The sequence below is a fragment of the Lissotriton helveticus genome, chromosome 1_1 (assembly GCF_964261635.1).
Source record: "Lissotriton helveticus chromosome 1_1, aLisHel1.1, whole genome shotgun sequence".
NCBI lineage: Eukaryota > Metazoa > Chordata > Amphibia > Caudata > Salamandridae > Lissotriton > Lissotriton helveticus.
Window position 1 is genome coordinate 392,237,807 of NC_136057.1, and position 18,720 is coordinate 392,256,526.

General features: G+C 41.6%; 1 protein-coding gene across 1 annotated transcript in view; it reads right to left on the bottom strand.

Moving 5' to 3' along the window:
- Positions 1–18,720, bottom strand: part of LOC144809859 (differentially expressed in FDCP 6 homolog) — a 469,730-nt gene that overhangs the window by 224,518 nt on the left and 226,492 nt on the right. The window contains exons 4-5 of the mRNA XM_078673746.1: positions 4,595–4,825; positions 3,646–3,792 (exon numbers count right to left, since the gene is read on the bottom strand). Coding sequence (XP_078529872.1) covers positions 3,646–3,792; positions 4,595–4,825 — 378 coding nt within the window. The remainder of the gene's footprint in view (positions 1–3,645; positions 3,793–4,594; positions 4,826–18,720) is intronic.

Consider the following 18,720-nt stretch of genomic DNA (forward strand, 5'->3'; position numbering starts at 1 on the left):
ACTCCAAGGACTAATTGGCTAGGCTACTGATCAGAGTCTCACCGACACGAAATGCTCCAACCACCTTGAACCCAGCACCTGGAATCTCTTCTGTGAGCCCTTCCAAGTGGTGTCACCACAGTCCTGGACCCTTGGAAGTGTGACTAAAGGTGCTTTGCCAGCCCAGCTGTGGTCCTGGGCACATAACCGATGAAGAGCAACGCATCTTCTTGCTGCTCCTTTTGTAAACCGATGCATCCACAACACAAACCTTGCATTTCAGCTCAACAGCTTCTATGGAACTGCCGCTGTGTGACACATCATCGATACCGGTCTCTGCGTCACAAGCCCCCTCATCTACAACATATTTGATGACGATGCAGGACTCCGCATCACAGCTGCGCAGCTCCCTGGGAACCGCTGCTGCACAACGCATCCTTGACACGGGATCTCGCAACACTCCACAAACCAGGAGGCAAGGTACTTTTTTCAATGGGCCTAACTTGGTCCCCGTATTCGGCCATGATCTATCACGGTCAGCCTGAACTCGTGACAGTCTGGGGCAACCAGATAACCACAACTGGCACTTTTCTAGGCACTTTATTTACTTAAAACTTTAAAATTGCACATCTCCGGTTCTAATGGCGGATTTTTGTCGCTTTGGGGTCAAATAATTTATTACATTTTGTTCTATTTTTGTAAATTGGTATGGGATTTTTCTTGTCTTATGTTTTCACTTTATTGCTGTTTGAAGTGCTGCATAAAAACATTACACATTACCTCCAAGTTAAGCCTGATTGCTTTTGGGACAAGATACCAGAGGATTAACCACCAGGTAATTTTGGATTTGCCTGTGTTTCACCCTGAGTGCAGTTGTGGTTTGTGCTTGAGTAGTGTCTCACCCCCTTAACCAGTAACCCAATTTTTTAGAGATACCTAGTGGAATTCTTAGTGGGTGCACACTTAAGTTTTGGTGTTTTATTAATCACTTTTGTATTTTTTCAAAGAGATACAAACCACTCACATAATTCTTACCGAAGTCAATCACATGCTAGGATTTACGGAGTTCTTTGTACATAAATACTTCAGAAGATGGAGATAACTAAGATTCATTAGGGCATATATCAGCACTTCATTATGGCATATATCAACACAAGGAACGACACAGCTCAAGCCAATCCCATAGTCCTGAAAAGGAGGCGGAGTGGCTTTCTACACTCACACCAAAATTGTGTGATGGGCAGAGATTTAATCACAGCAAAATCTGGAACACTGCAGTCCTACCTAATTTATAGGGACATAGGTAGTGCCTCAACACTTTGAAATCAACGATTCTAAAAATAACATTTCTGAATCATTAGTTCTGAGAACAAATTCATTTAAAAGGAAAACTTTCTAAGTGGTTTACGTGTTTTCTTCACAAAATATACTGAAGTAAGGTAAGCATGAAAGGATTACGGTTTTGTGGTTAAGGGTACAAGGTACGGAGTTTAAGTATGGGCAAAGGGATTACGTTTGAAGGGTATAGGTTTAGGATATAGGTTTAAAGGTGGGGGATATAGGGATATATGGTTAAGGATTTGAGGTATAGAGCAGTATAGTTGAGGCTTTGGGGTACTGAGGCTTGGGGTATAGGGTTAAGTGTGCACTGCAATGGGTTCAAGGGAATGGCATAAGGAGCTAAAGGGTTAACATAATAGGGCCAAGGTTATAGGGTAAAGGATTGGAGAATGGGGTTAATAGTTTGGGAAATTACATGAAAAGTATGGGTTGAAGATTTAAGTGTTTCAGGTGCAGGGTTAAAAGTTGGGGGAGTAAGGCTTAAGGGTATGATCTTAAGGGTATAGGGTTTAAAAGTAAAGATTAAAGCTAAAGAGTAAATAACATAGGGCTAAGGGAGTGAAGTATAGGGGTTAAGGGTTTTTGGTTAACTCCTGTGTTTGCATTTGTTTAATGTTACAGTTGATAACGTGTAGGTGTAAACAAAACTTTCATTATGCTGGTGTTAATTGCCATAGTTTTGTGCAACAAAATGAATGGAAAATTACTGAGATTTAACCCACATTGCGTAATTTTACAGAGAAATGTTAACACAAAACCGTTAGGGTAATTGGTTTATGCAAGCTCCATTTCTGGTAAATCCTTTAGCCGAGCGGAATGTTCGCGTAATTTTTCAGCGCAAAACTAAAACTTTTAATGTTAGAGGCAGTGTTTTGAAAGAGAGTGGCAGTGCTTTTAACGTGGCGGTGAACAAACTCTTGCGATTGAATATTTTTTTACCCAAGTGGAACAATCGGGTATTTTTTTTTGTGTGCAAACCTACAAATAAGAAAGCAAGCGGCACCTTCATAGATTTAAACTGTTGGACTCTCCAAAATGCTGGTCTTGCCCCCATGTTAAGGGAGACCTTGTCCATATGTTTTTCCACTGTCCCATAATTGGTACCTTATGGTCTAACATTTGGTCCAAATTAAATGATATTCTCATGTCGTATATCCCCTTTCACATTGACTATGTTTTCCTGGGTAACCTCTCACCTGTATTTGATACTCATAGTGATTCCGGTAATTTTATCAATTTATTTCTAGCTATTACTTTTCAGATTATTACCTCTAATTGGAAGGACACTTCAAAAATCTCCTTTCAAGCATGGTGGAATGTATTATGTCATCACCACAGAATGGACAGAGCTTATGCCACCTCTACTCCTCTGTTGATTAAAAGAGACTTATTGTGGTTACCTCTCACTAACTATTTATCTAGGAAGTCACAATAACCTTTAATGTTACTGTCTTATGCATGGTTATATATTGTATTTCATATTTTGTTCCTAATTGCATTTACTCCTCTAATTTATTCTTCCTTTTTTGATTTCTTCTCTTTTTTCTTCCTTCCTTTTCCTCCTTTCTTTTCTTCCTTTTTCTTCTCTCCCTCTCTTTTCTTTCTCCTTCTCATTTTTTTAAAACAAAAAACTCTTTCCAAAAATGTATTTTCTCTTCGTATAGTCGTACTTCATGAGGATATTTTGTATTATTGTTTCTTTTTCTATCCATGGTACATGGTAATAATTTCCTGCTTCTTTGGATTCTGTACTGATGTTTTACATTGCTCTATTCTTTCAATAAAGCATCTTAAACACAAAAAAGAAAGCAAGCAGCAGTGTTTTGCATGCAAGCGACCGGAAATCGACTACAAAATATAATGTTGAGTTTAATTTTTTACCTGGACTGTTTGGATCATTTTTGGAGTGCGAGATACATTTCAAGTAACATGCAATTTCGCATAATCTTGGGGTAAGTGTGCATAATTACTTTATAGCAAATTATGCTAGTTTCACACACGGCTAGTAATGTTTTTTCTTTAAATAGTGAATAAAACGTGTTAATTTTAAATTTGGGCTATCTAGAAATAAATCAAAGTGTTGCGTTTCTCAGTAACAATGCACTTCATTTCCATGAAACAGTGGTAAAGTAATAAAATTATCGATGTTCAAAATAAATATTTTTCCTCCAATTAAATTATTCAAATCAATAAGGTACAAAAGAATATAGAGCTCTGACGACAAGAGTGCATACACTATGCCCAGTGCATGTCTGACTTAAGGTACTGAAATAAATGATTTCTTGTAATGGGTATTGTGTAGCAGAAGGCGACTTTTAATCTCACCACTGTCACACATTCGACGTCGAGGATCATCTCCCCTTTCTTGTCCTGCAGGTCTTCACCCGTATAGTAACTGAGCAGAGGCGGCTTCAGGACGAACCAACGTTCATTCCAGTTCCGACGAGCCAGTCCTTTCTTCCAGAGATAACCCTGTGTGGATGAGATAAAAGAAGAGGACACACAGAAAAGCAAAGAGAGACCAGATTATCCTGGATTGAGCAGACAAAGCAATTGTAACTGTCAGTATCCTAGCAAAATGGAGAGTCAAATGATCATCCGGAGTTACAAAAAGCAACCAAATATGCATATGGAAATGCAGTCTCTGTAGAGGAGTCAGCTTAGTTTCATGCACTCCACTGCAATTTCTTCAGACTTGCACTCGCCCACATCCAAATGCGCTCTACAGTGTGACGGAGCAGGGTGATCAAGGTATGTGTAAGGTATCTGCAAGAGGCAGAGGTTGCCTCATTATCCTGCAATAACCCATGCTTTCTCCTATGTAATTAGCTTTGTCCACTAACATGCTGCACACAAGGACTTCATGGCACTGGCTATCCTGAAATCAAACAATGGATTTTAGGATACATCTCAAACACACCAGACCATCTACACATTTTTAGGTGCTTTATTGATCATGTGTTAACAAAATCAAAATTCATATCCCAATTTTGTACCAGGTGATTGGCGCAAGCATCCTTTCAATAGTGGCACAGAATTGCTGGACATTATTGAAACACTGTCTATACTGGAGCAATGTATGCCTTTGGGGCCATGACCTATGTGTTTCTTGATGATTTTCGATATGTTTGCCCCTCTTCAATTATTCTTGGCCTAAGAACACACTTGCAGTGATAACTTGCCACAAGGCAAACGAGAGCTGTTCTTGATAATGCACAAGGGTTTCTATCAGCAAATGAGGATTGTTTTTTTGTGAACTTTTAAATCAACTAACCTTTTTGATCATGCCCAGATACATTTCTTGGTATACGTAATCGATTGCCAAGCTTAGTGCTCCTCTGCAGGAGCAAGGAAAGAAACTCTCCGACTCCATCATCTCCAGAACCTGCCAGACGGACATGCCATTGCGGAGAGCTGGGTTCTTCTGGCATAGGTAGTCCTCCAAGTCTTCCTGCTGCCACTCCAGGCCTGTGGCATCCATCAACTTCTTAAGCAGGTAGGCAACCTGTGATAGGATGAAGGGACGAAACAGAGATGGAAGGCACATTTAAAAGATTGAGCCCAGATACCAAATTGGGCTTGAGGGAACAAAGCAGTGCAACCATTCCTATGCAGACCCTCAGGGGGGCCGTAGACTCCTAAAGACCAGCAACCTCCAGAACACAGCAACAAAAGGGCAGGCAACACTCACCAGCTGTATCCGTCTACTGACTATACAAAATGCTTTCAAGCAAATCTAGAGGAGGGGACCCCCAATAACAAATTGTGGATTTACACCGATAGGCTTCCTTTACATATTGTAGAAGATGTAAGAAATTTTTGGAAATCACAAATGTTACCATGAGTACTCCAAAGAAGGCGTGACTGTTCTTGTAGTCCCAGAGGTGGTCTAGTAATCCTTTTGTCAATTCCATTTTTGTATCAAATATACATGTGCAAATATTTTCTTTGGGAAAGTTCTAGTATATGTGCAAATGCCCCTGATATTTTTTCGCTATGGGGACATTTTGTTTTTCTTTGGAGAAGTCACTTCACCTACACCACTAGTATATCTAGCAACGTCCTCTCCCAATTACTATCATGGAAATGGGTTTACTCCTGCCACTAACAGGTGTAGATCTCCAACTTTTTTCATATGGGAATGGGGCAGGAAAATGTTTGTGAATACCCGCACAAACTTACGGCAGCCAGCATTTCGCCTAGGAACACCCACTCTCTTCCCCCTGAGGGAAGATTTACTCTCAGAAAAATCTATACAAGTAGATTTTACAAGTGTAAAGCTGCATTTTGTGAATCTTTTAACTAAACTTACACCAGCAAATGGCTTTCTGAATCTGGGCCACACTGAAGGTGCCCTTTGAAACCTGGCACACTAAGCAGCTTCATACTTCCCATCATACCAAGACAATATAGCAGAAATCATAGAAGAAATTGCATTATTTCCTAAATATCAGATAATCCTAGAACTTTTATCTTCATAAAACCTTATAAATTGCAATCATTTATATACACGGAAAGGAGGAAAGAGAGAATTAGCCCTGCTGGAGACCTGCAGAATACAAACACACCTCAACAAGAGGTTCCCTGACCACACACCTCAACAAAAGGCCCCTGACCCACTGAATTGGCTTATAAGCTTAAGTGCGTCTATTAAACACAAACATTATTAACAAGTAACAAGAAAGAGAAGAGCTCAAACAACAACTACATTGTTCTGGTAAAAGTTCTCTAAACTTGCAGCTAGGGTAGTGAGTGTGTTACGCATGTGTGCACACGTTTTACTTATATATATATGGAATCTGTTACTTACCCTGAAAGCATTTATTCATAGCATGTAGTGCTGTGAGTTCATTTGCTTAGCATACTCTTAACATCTGGTGTTGGGCTTGGGCGTTTGCAACTTGTTTTTCTTTGAAGAAGTCTTTTGAGTCACAAGGTATGTTGACTTCTCCTATAGTCTGTATTGCACATGGTCATGGCCTCCTTTATTAGATTGTTTTTAGCTCATTGGGTGAGCTTAGGATAGGAGCAGAATAGTGACAGAAAAGATAAGAATGTGAGTAAAGATAAGATAAAGTGTTTTAGTAAAGAAGTATATGCGTTGGCCAGTAATTTCCGGGGAGGAGGGTGGGTGCTTATCAATCTATGGTACTGTACACTATGAATAGATGCTTACAGGCTTAGAGGGTAAATAACCTATTCTATTTGTAGCATGTGTTGTCCAAACCGTACTTCACAAAAGCACGATCCCTCAAGAGTATCTTCTGACCCATGCTTTTCAACATCTACATGGAGTCAGTACCGGGAGGGATCAATCAATTTCACCACACGTACTATAACTATGCAGATGACACGCAAATACTCCTTCGGCTGGAATGCCCCAAAGACATTGGAAACTCGCCAGGTTTCAGTTGTCTCCGAGCCGGGGATCAATGGAGGACGTCGAGCCATCTCAAATTGAATGCTTTAAAAACGGAAATACTCATGTTTTGCGATTGGAAACATTATGACCCACTCGCCGCATGGCCTGTTGATCTGAGAACACCGCCTAAAGTATCGAAGGGAGTAACAAACCTCGGAATGACCATGGACTCCAAGCTATCAATGAATGCCCGCATGGACAAACTAGCAAGATCAAGCTTTGTTGCCATAAATACTCTGTGACAAATCTTCCCCCATTTGGGATTTCCACACAAGGTCCAGGCTACCATCTCCCTTGTTCTGTCCAAACTAGATTATGCCAATAGCCTCTACCATGGATCACCTTCAACAGCCATAAAAAGACTACAATGGATTCAGAACTAGGCTGCCAGACGACTCTTACATATAAAACCGCAAGACCACATCTCCCCTATCCTTGAAAAGCCCTGCATTGGTTACCGGTTGCCAGAAGATCCACGTTCAAGCTGCTTTGTTTCACCCACAAATTGATACATAGAACAGGACCGTTCTTCATCAGGAATAAAATCACCGAACACAATCAACAAAGGAACCTCCGCTCTAGTGTAGCACCTCTCCTCAATATCCCAAGATACAAGAAAAAAGAACATGAGTGGCACATCCTTCTCTGTTCAAGCAGCTAAACTAGGGAACTCTTTACCCCCCAACATAAGATCCACAGATAACCACCTTATCTTCCAAAAACTACTCAAGAGTTGGGTTTTCCCCACATAACCACCATTCCCAAACAGAAATATACAGCATATACCCACGGTATAAAATCCTGTATTTGTACTATGGATATGTACCTATATATGTGTATTGCTTTGTATAAATGTGTAGAATAATTGCTTTAAAGAAATATGTATATAGATATAGATATTCATTAGTTCTGCTTAACAAATAAAAATATTACTGATGGTTACATTATTCTGTTTTAGCATGTATAGAAGTGACTCCATAAATAAGTACATCTTTTATCATGGCTATTTATTTACAATTTCTTCACTATTGAATTACAAAAAATATAAATATATATAAACAAATAAAATTAATTTAAAGTACAACAACACGTGAATGCTCCAATCTACATATACTACCTCCCTTTAGTCATCTATATATCTTCCATGTACTTCTAGATCTATATATTTATCACTTTTCTTCTCATTCAGCAAATCTAATGCACTGCCCTATTTCTCACCCTATACCTCTCTCAATATATCCTCTACCTCAACTCTCGGACTCATCTCAAAACTTTTCCTACTACGCTTTACAATGCACTACCCTATTTCTCACCCTATACCTCTATCTATATAACCTATATCTTCACTCTCTAATTCATCCCAAACCCCATACACACGATCCCCCAAAAAGCCCTTTCTTAACTCTTCCTACTCTATCCTTTCTTGCATCATCTCATACCTTTTTTATCATTCCGATCCCCAAAACAAGCCTTTCTAAACCCTTCCCTCTGACTCTTCCCCTCCACCTCCCCTTTACTCATCCCAAGCTTCCACCTACAGCTATGAGCTAAAAAAAAAGAATACAAAAATTCTAAATCCTTCCCTATACCTAAACTACCATTTTCAATCAAAACAACAAACTAACATGTCCACCACTCAAATTAATTTCACATTTCACTATATTAATTCACCAATAATCCTCCATGGGTTGAGGAGTAGCGTGCTACTCGCGGAAAAGGCGCTACAACACCTCATCAGGGGTAGCAAGCGCTAAATAAATGCATACCTTTTCCCCCTCAACTAGCCTTCTCAATCCAAATAACAGACTAACATATCCACCACTCAAATTACTTTCATATTTCACTATAGCAATTCACCCCTAATCCTTTATGGGTACCAGAGTAGTGTGCTACTCACTGAAAAAGAACTTTGTCAGGGGTAATATGCGCTATATAAATGCATTTACAGTACAATCTAGCTATCCAATATCCACTGAAAAAAACCAAAGGTTACAGGACGTTATAGTTAGGAAATAGAATTTTAAAAAACTTAGAAATTCACTGAAAAAAACCAAAGGTTACAGGGACAGTTCTATTTAGAATGGCATTTCACTTGTACAAAACCAGAGAAATTCAGCAGTTATAGTCAGCTGAGCCAACTAGAATATGCGTGCCCGCAATGCAATGCTTATGATCTCACAAATTACATCACTCGTGACATGGTCAGTGACATCACTGATGACATCTCAAATGACATCACTGATTCGGTGACTGTGTTTCTAAAAAGTTTATGAGTGGTAAATATATATACACCACTGTGTATTAATGAATCTGTGGGTGTATGAGTGCCTGTACGGATGATTTAGTGGGTGAGTGATTATACATGTCTCAGTGAATGTAAGGATGAGTGATTAATTTGTATGAATGGCTGAATGAGTCTGTCAGTTTGGGTGTATGTGGCTGCATGGGTTGGTGAGTTGGTACATGAGTGGCTGTGTAGGTTATTGATTGGTTGTCTGGGTGCCTGCATGGGTATGTGAGTGTATGGGTGGGTGGGTGAGGGGGTGTGTGACTCCCTGCATGGATAAGTGAGGGGTGAATCACTGGCTGTATCGGTTTGTGAGTGCATCTGTAAGGGGATGTATGAGTGAGTGAGTATATATTGCTGTGTCGGTGAGTGAATGGATATCTCAGTGGTATATGGGTGAGTAACTGTATATGTGAAAGGCAGTATATGTGAGTGTTGGAGTATATAAGTGACTGTGTGAGTGAGTGATTGTGAGAGTGGCTGTATCGGTTAGTGTGTGCTCGTGTCATTGACTGTATAGGTGAGTATGTGTTAGTATCCGAATGAATAAGTGAGTTGGAGAACTAGTCTTCACCCACATATCCTATCCTCCTGCCCCGGTACCAGAAGCAGTGTCCAGTTTCTGAAAGAGTAACCTAGACAGTGGGCGGCCCAGAGTAACAGTGCCATGCTTCATAAAGGACACCTTTAAATCCCCACTTCCTGGTTCATTTTGTACAGCTCCTTCATTCAGAAGTATTCTCTGTGCTTGGGAAGGGTCTTGAGAGGGAAAGGCTTCGTATCTGTCCCCCAGGAGAAACAAAACAGCATCTGGTTCCCTACTAAGGCACTTCTACATAGAATTTATTGGGCCAATGGATTCACACTAAATACGAAATGAATGATAAAGATAAACATTACTTATGTATTGGGAGCTCTATCGGGGCAACAAGCGCTCACAATTCATTAATAAACTTATCTTCTTCATTCATTGTAAGCACGAGTTAGTCATCTGCCACTCATAATTCATGTGTAATTTTATCTTCATCATTCATTTTGTATCTAGTACCAAGTCCTTACTTGACCTTATTATTCAACTGACCTCTTCACTATTACCTACCATAATTGCCTCTTTCGGTCCATTTTTAGGTCAAGCCTAGTGCAGCGCGCATGCGGTGCTCTAGGAGATGATCTTTAGAAATTGGTCAGCTCTTTTCAAGCACTCGTGCTTGTGCTGGCATCCACCGTACGGGAGTGAGAATTGGCTCCTCCACTCTGTCTCACCCTCGCTCTCCCTTGTCAAGTTGTCGATATCTCTGCCAATTACTGTGCTTCCAATTAATTTCCGGACTTCTTATTCTCCTCACCGTGTGTTAACTTTTCACCATATCTCTAGCGTCTTCGAGTTTATATGTAGCTGCTGAACTTAAAACAATTGTGCTTGTTCTAATTCATCTCCGGGCTTCTTATTCTGCTAACCATGTGTTTATTTTTCACCATATCTTCAGCGTTGACGTGCGCGAGCTTGGTTTTTTTTTTTAGATGTAGAAGCTGAACTTAAAATAATCGTACTTGTTCTAATTCAATTTGCAAAAATTCCCCTAAGAAGCGGCTTTGTTTCTCCTGGTTTTATTGCTCCTTTCCACAGAAGATTCATATTCAAATAAACCGATGTCAGACGCTCACGCATTCTCATAGACTCATGACGAATGAAACCCTAACAAGAATGCTCAATCAGATTGCTGTTCGAGCGTGAAGTAACTAAGGCCAGTCAATGGAGGTGTGATTTGGGTAATTACAAACAATGTGTTTTTTTTAGATGAGGGAGCGGCAAAATAGCTGACCGGCTGTCTCCACGCTGCCCAGTAAAACTGCCTTTTTTGAAACAGCCAGCTCATCACTACATGTCAAAACATTTTCAAATATTTTGCCATCATGGTCCAAACAGCCACAGAATGTATGTCTTTCCTATGAACACTTGAACTCGCTTTAGCATTATATTTAGCGTGATTTACTGACTTGTTAGTATACTTAAAAAGCTACATTCATTGGAGCCCTTGTTGGGTGGGAGGAGTGCTTTAAGATAAACGAGTAGAAGCCAGCCCTGTGCGTAACCTGTTGGTCACAGGTTTCCTTCCTGGCAGAGTAGACTCCGCCTTTCATCCTTCTGAGGTTGATAAAATGAATACCATTGTGTCTTGTAACAGGATTGCATATTATTCATGCGCCACATAGTAATGCACTTTCTGGTGTTATATTTGAACAAGAGTCCATTTTTATTTTTCTTTACTTAGGAATAGTTATTTTTAAGATGGATTACATCGATATTTTGCATGCCTGTTACACATAGCGTGCAGTTTTAATGAAAGTTGCCTACAAAATGCCCTGATATTGTAGAAATTCATAGACAGTGACAAATTCCTTTACAAATGGTTTGTTCAGCAGGTCTCGGAATCGTATGACATATTCTGCCTAGGTGTATGCCAGTTCTTCTGAGTATGTGGCACAGAAGGAGACCCCCTTCCCAGACAGGGTAAAGACATGCATTAAAATACCCTTTGCAGCCCGCTCCTGCAGAATACAGATATTTCCCCCGTTGCCATTTATGTGAGACACGGTTAAACAAGTCGCCAAATAAACAAGCATTGGCATAGCCAATAGGTCTCGCCTTTGGGACCTTATAAGTGTTTAGTTATCCAGCACAATATCCTTGGTGCAACAACATCAACTGTTGCATGGCTAAAAACGTATAATGTCCCAAGTGCGAGACCCATTGGCAATGCCAATGCTTGTAATAATAGCTCTATTAGAGGGGGGTTTCTGAAACCTGCAGTAATTTCCCATATGTTTTCTTGCACTTAATATCACACATAGTCAGTCTTTTCTCTGTTACAAGAATGTATTTACTATTTATCTTCTAGGGCCCCTAGGGTTGTTCAACCTGTCTGTAATAATTTGACTAAGTATGGTCGGCCATGTATTTTTTTTTATAAGGAAAGTTTTTTTGAAAATATGCAATTTGGATCTATCCCATTTCTTATTTGTTCAGCATTCAGCGCACAGGTCATTTTTTGTGCCCCGATGAGGACCTTCTAACAATGAAGGGGTTGAAATGTTATCGACTATTCCAGTGATTGAATTAAAATCTATAAAGTCTGAAGTTGGTTACTGATGTACCCTTGACAGTGCTGTTTTTTTTTTAACTTTGCACCATGTGATCACTTCTTGCACTGTGCAACTTGTCTATTATTAATGAAACTGCATACATTTCCTAATATTTTGGAACTTGGTGATTACATACAACATGGTGTGTATTCTACTTCAGCTGTTTAGTAATTGATTTAAGGGTTAATTAATTGCACCATAATATGTTAAACTGTGTCATGTCGTGTTGCTTGCTGGACGGCACATCAAAACACAGGAGACAGGTTAGTCGGGCATTCCTTTATTTCTCATCTCATACAGTGGCTCGTCAGCACGTCCTTACTCGTCCCCGTCCTGGTCATCGTCTGTCCCCTTCCTGTCCCGTCACCGGATCTGGTGTCCGGTGACCTGGTCACTCTGCCTGAGGACCCACAGGGTCCTAATGCCCTACTGTCAGTCGCCCACACTGTCGGATCCCAACCTCTCCGTCACGACACCTCCCCCCTTGTTGCAAACAAATGTTCGTGGCCCATTTATCATAGTCCTCATTCACAGTTATATTGATGCAGGTGAAAGAATGAGAGAGAGAGAGAGAGAGAGAGAGAGAGAGAGAGAGAGAGAGAGAGAGAGAGTATTTGTCACTATACATTTCTTCAATGAGTCTCTGTTATTTACTGAATGTCCTTCGTGATCTAGTGTCTCCATCGCTTCCTTGTCCTCTACCTTCCTCCTTCCAGGTGGCTGCAGTTGTCGCTGCCATTTCTTCTTCATCCGCCTTTAGCTCCTTGAAACGCTACATTTTCCTTGTTATTCGTTGTCCGTCGGAGACAGCTCTTATCATCGATCCTTTCACTTTCGTCACCACCAGTGACTCTTTGGAGAACTTGTTGTCTTATCATCTATATTATTTCTGTCTCAACACCTTTCGTCCTGGCCCTGCGGTGCCTCTTTCCTTTATTTCCTTTGTGGCGCTTGTCCGCTTTGCTCATTGCATGTCTTTGTCCTCTCGTTTTGCTGCTCTTTCTCCTGCGCTATGTCTTTTCGTGTTGCTCCTTTTTACCCCTTTTTTTTAGGCTCTCCATGTCCTTTTAGCCTTTTCTAGGCGCTCCTTGTCCTTTTGGCCTTTTCTAGGCTCTCCTTGTCCTTTTTCTCTTGTGTCTCTTTTGTATCCTTTTTTCCTTCTTCTTCTCCTGTTGTTCTCCTTGTCCTTTTAGCCTTTTCTGGGCTCTCCTTGTCCTTTTCCCTTGTGTCCCTTTTGTGTCCTTTTTCTTCTTCTTCTTCTTGGCTTTTTCTAGGCTCTCCTTGTCCTTTTTCTCTTGTGTCTCTTTTGTATCCTTTTTTCCTTCTTCTTCTCCTGTTGTTCTCCTTGTCCTTTTAGCCTTTTCTGGGCTCTCCTTGTCCTTTTCTCTTGTGTCCCTTTTGTGTCCTTTTTCTTCTTCTTCTTCTGTTATTCTCCCTTTTTTTTTTTCTTTTAGCCTTTTCTAGGCTCTCCTTGTCCTTTTCTCTTGTGTCTCTTTTGTATCCTTTTTCCTTCTTCTTCTCCTGTTGTTCTCCTTGTCCTTTTAGCCTTTTCTAGGCTCTCCTTGTCCTTTTTCCTGTTTCTTTTGTCCCTTCTTTCCTCGTTATTTTACTCCTCTTTCTTCTTTCTTCTTTTCTTTATTGCCTGGTAACTTCTCTTTTGTTCTTTCCTTGTCCTTGCGCAATCTTTGTCCTTTTATTTCTCTTTGTTGTTCTGCTTTCTTTCCTTTCCTTTTATTTTCTTTTCTCCTTTCTCTTTCTTTTTCAATGTTGTTTCACTTATTATTCCTTTCTTTTCTCTTTTCTTATTGCACTGTCTTCTTTCTTTTTCTTATTGCTCTTTTTCCACTTGTGCGCTCTTTTGTGCTTTGTTTATCCTTTATTCTTCACTTTTTTTTTTTTTTGCGTTATTCTTCTTATTTGTCCTTTGCCTTGCTTTGAAGTGGCTGCTCTGCTGTTTCCTATGATCTTTTCTTGAGTGTCCCATTCAAAATGTCCGCCGTCGTTCTCACGATACTTTGGTAATCTTTGTTCTTTCTTTCCTTGTCATGCCCTTTTTGGCACTGTTTTTGTGTTTTATTCCTTTATTTCGTGCTTTCTGGCGCTTGTTTTCGTCCTTTTGCTCTTTTTCACTTTTTGTAGTTTTTTGCTTGCCTTGTGGTGCTCTTTCACACTCTTTGTTTTAATTATTTCTTGTAATTATTCCTTTCTCCCTTTATTTCGGCCTTTTCCGGTGCTTCTGCACCTCTTTTATCTTTATTTTCGATTCTGTTCTTCTTTGCCTGTCCTCAAGATGGCCGCCCGCTTTTTCTCTTCTCCTATTGGCTCGTTTGCCTGATCCTGAAATGGCCGCTGATGCTCTTGCGATATTTCGGAGCCAATCCTCATTCGCCTGACCCTACAATGGCCGCCCTTTTGTTCTGCTCGCTTATTGGCCCTATCCGCCTTGTTCCACCATGGCCGCCGCGGCTCTCGCGCTAATTTCTTCAATTTCACGAGCTTGGTGTTAGCGCTTACCGGGCTCAGTCGGACCTTTTCTTTCAGCGATCGCGGTGTTCTCTCGCGTCGCTGCACCTTACTCTTTCAATTTCTCTGTACTTTCCATGACGATGCACGTCCAAGGTGGGCTCTTGGCATTTCTTCTAGTATTCCTCGATGACCACGCGTCGATTCTTGACACCCTCGTCGCCAGTTTTTTTATTTTTTTTTTATTTTTTTTTTAGTCGGGCATTCCTTTATTTCTCGTCAGTCGCCCACACTGTCGGATCCCAACCTCTCCGTCACGACAAACTGAACGTTACCAAAGAAGCTGACCTCATTGAAAATGTGTTTAGGTTAATATATATTGCACTGCTGGGGTTCCTACAAGCCACACCAGACTGGATATCCCATTTAAATGTTAGAAATACCTGTGTTTGGGTAATGTTTGTAGGTGCTGGATGTAATCCTCTACTACGGAAGCTTCCCTATCGAAACCATTCTCTACTTTCTTGCGTCCTGCTCAAACCCACTGAAAACCCACACAATTGTACACTGCCTCTCAGGAAGGAAAACAGATGTTGGTCAGGCCTTGTCAGGGACATCTTCCTGCGTGAGAAAGGTTGTTTTGGGAAACACAACTGTTGAAAACCTGCCAAACGTCACGTTCAATGTGTTGGCACAACAGGCAGTTAGCAATGGAAACTGTAGGATGTGAAGACGTTAAGAAATATATTGCTAGCCAGTCACGGAAAGGGATGTCTGGGTGAATAGATTCCTTAGGTCATAAAGAATTTGAAAATATATCGTTTCTATAATTTCCATATGGGCCAAAGTTTGAAATGTGACATCAAATGACCCATAGACAGTGATTCTGCCCCAAAAAATTACAGAAATGTGAAGCACCCCAGCAGTAAAATGGTTAATGCACAATGTGAACGAAAACGTGAAGTCACAGAATTTAATATTGCTTTTGCATTCAAGTCAAGTCTAGTATTCAACATGGAATAAAACACTTCATAATAATTTTTAGGTAGATCCTGGGCAGTGCTACGCTGCTCTACGAGGCATGCTGTATTCATATGGGGACTTAAAGCTCCACCCACTCCCCGCCTATATTTTTCATCGGTTTGTGTAATTGTCCACAGTAAACTGTGGCTGTTCATTGATCAATTTATTTATTTATTTGAAAGGTTTTATATAGCGCTGGCTAGACCCAGAGGTATCAGAGCGCTTTACAGGAGTATCACATCATAGTTGCAGGTTACATTGTTACAGTTTTAGAGCATAGCTACATAGTTTCATGTTAGGTCGAGAAACAATAAGGACATATACGTATGGGAAAAAGCAGGCAAAGGGCGAGATTCAGGGGAGAAGGGGTAGGAGCAGGGGAAGTAGACAGAGGATGAAGGAGGGGAAAAGGAGGGTGAGACACAACATGAACGGACAGGGGGAGGATGACGGGGGCACAAACCGGTAGACGAGTAATAGCTGCATCCAAAGTCCAGTGAACTGTGATCCCAGGGGAAGTGGTATCATTCACCCATCTCCATTGCGAGAGGCTCCCTTTACGCAGTGGACTCTCTCAGAGGGGTCTCTGAGAATCCAAGGCCTATGTACTGGATCCTTCCCCAAAAAGGGGAGAGGGAGTGCTTTATCAAGGGGCGCCATACCATACCTCAACTGTGAGTGGCTCCCTTGGCGCTGTGGACTCTCTCAGAGGGATCACTGAGACTTCAGAGTATAAATATTGGATCTTCCCCAACAAGGGGAGAAAGAGTGATTAGTCAAAGGGCACAAGGGACAGGGGCCTAGGCGGCGAATCAGGCAAGGGGAAAGATTCAGGGGAGAGGGGATAGGAGCAGAGGAAGTAGACAAAGAATGAAAGAGGGAAAGCGGTGGTGGAGGGTGAGAGACAGAGAATGAAAGAGGAGGGGGAGAGTGAAGGGGGCACAGACCGGTAGACGAGTAAAAGCCGCGTCCAAGGTCCGGTAAGCTGTGATCCCAGGGGAAGTGGTATCATTCCCACATCTACACTGCGTGAGGCTCCCTTTACACAGTTGACTCTCTCAGAGGGGTCTCTGAGACTTCAAGGCCTACCTACTGGATCCTTCCCCAACAAGGGGAGAGGGAGTGCTTTGGCAAGGGGCGCCATACCATACCTCACCTGTGCGTGGCTCCCTTGATGCTGTGGAATCTCTCAGAGGGGTCACTGAGCCTCCAGAGTATGAATATTGGATCTTTCCCCAACAAGGGAAGAAGAAATGTTTAGTCAAAAGGCAACAAGGGACAGGGGACTAGGAGGCTGGTCGGAACTGGTAGGTCAACAGAGGGGGAACAAACGGCAAAAGAAAAAAATCACATTAATTACAGAAAGATAACGCATTCAATACCAGGGTAAATTAGCGATCCAGAAAAAGACAGGATCCACGAAAGGCAAGGGTCAGGGAGAACAAAGTGAGGGAGTCAGCGAGTTGAAGAGTCCCACAAGGAAGAGATACAGATAGAATGAAGAATAAAGGAGGAAAGAGGTGGGGGAGGGGGTAGGAGACACAGAGAGGAGACAAGGAAGTCCATGGTAGACCCGGAGGTATCAGAGAGCTTTACTTGAGGATTAAATGAATTGCATTCACATTACAGTTAGATCCGTTGCTTGTGCATTGAATAAACATAGAAAAACAAAATGAGGAAGAAAACAATGTCTGATGTCCAGTCGGCCCCTCTGCTCACCTTTGGGCACCACAAAGGGCGTAGGCCTGAAATCACCTGACCAGGCGCCATGTTGAAGATAGGCGACAACACCCAGTATGTGATATTGGGCAAACAGCAGGGACCAGGAGTGTGAGTATAGGTAAAGTGAATGACCACTCCAAGATGGCCACCATAGTTTGTGAAGGGAGCAGGCCCATTTCTATTTCCATGCTCAGCAGATCCTCCTTGTCTTATTTTGTAACCTCCCATGGCAACCCCCCGTTACCTGTGTTGTTATTCGGTAGGCTTTAATTACAGCCTCCGAGAACTATTTTCACAAATAGCTTTGTCCTGCCTGATGTTGCAGGCAGGACACCCGCTCTCCTAACGCTTTAAAAAAAAGTTATAGCATGAAAGCATTCGCAATCCGATAGGTCTCGCATTTGCTAGAGTTTAAGCTATTGGCATTGTAAATGACAATGTGTTTTATTTATCTGTTTTAAAAACAACACATAAATAAAAGTAATTGTCATTAACAATGCCAATATCTCAAACTCTCGTAAATGCGAGACCTATTGCGTTGCAAATGCTTGTTAACATCGCTGCTGAGTGTCTCTATGTCCCCACTGCCACCTTCTGCCAATCATGGCTTTTAGCCAGCATCACTTTTGCATGTGGGGATTCTGAGCCTATAATTCATGCCAGTGTTTAACACACATCCTTAAGCCTCAGAATGCAACTAGCTTTTGGCGGAGAAGCCAGGACTGACTAATGATAACATATGCCAATGTGCCACTTGGCAGCCTTGTAAAAAGCAAGAGAAAATTCCGTTTTTGAATTTCTGCCTATTGTAGTGAAAGCAGTCAAAAGAGGAACACTCCAGTAGGGGAGAGGGGTGAGAAGGTCTTTCAAGTAAAGATGGAGCATCTGTGTGTTAATGGCAAAAACTGTTACTTTTCTAAATCAAAGGTGCATGCACTATTTACTTTATTGACAATGGTGGCTGTCCTACTGCAGGCACGATGTGCTTTGGTACCTTCTTTACTCCCCCTATCCCTCCTGTTGTTCGTGCCTTCTCCCCCCTTGTTGTCTGTTCCTTCTCCCCCCTTCCGTTGTCATGCCCTCTCCCCCCTCCCGTTGTCCGTGTCTCGCGGCATCCCGTTGCCTTCAAATACTCCCCTCCCCTGCCGTCCTGCCTGATGTTGTGATGGCAACTGTGGCTTCGCACTCACATTGTCCGTGCAGCCCCCCTCCAGTTATCGTGATGCCTACCATTTGCAAAGCAATAAGTCTAGCATAAATGCCAGCTCCCTTGCATTGCAAATGCTTCTTTAATGAGATGCATGTGTATATGCAGAATGTATGTATATACAGGTATTAA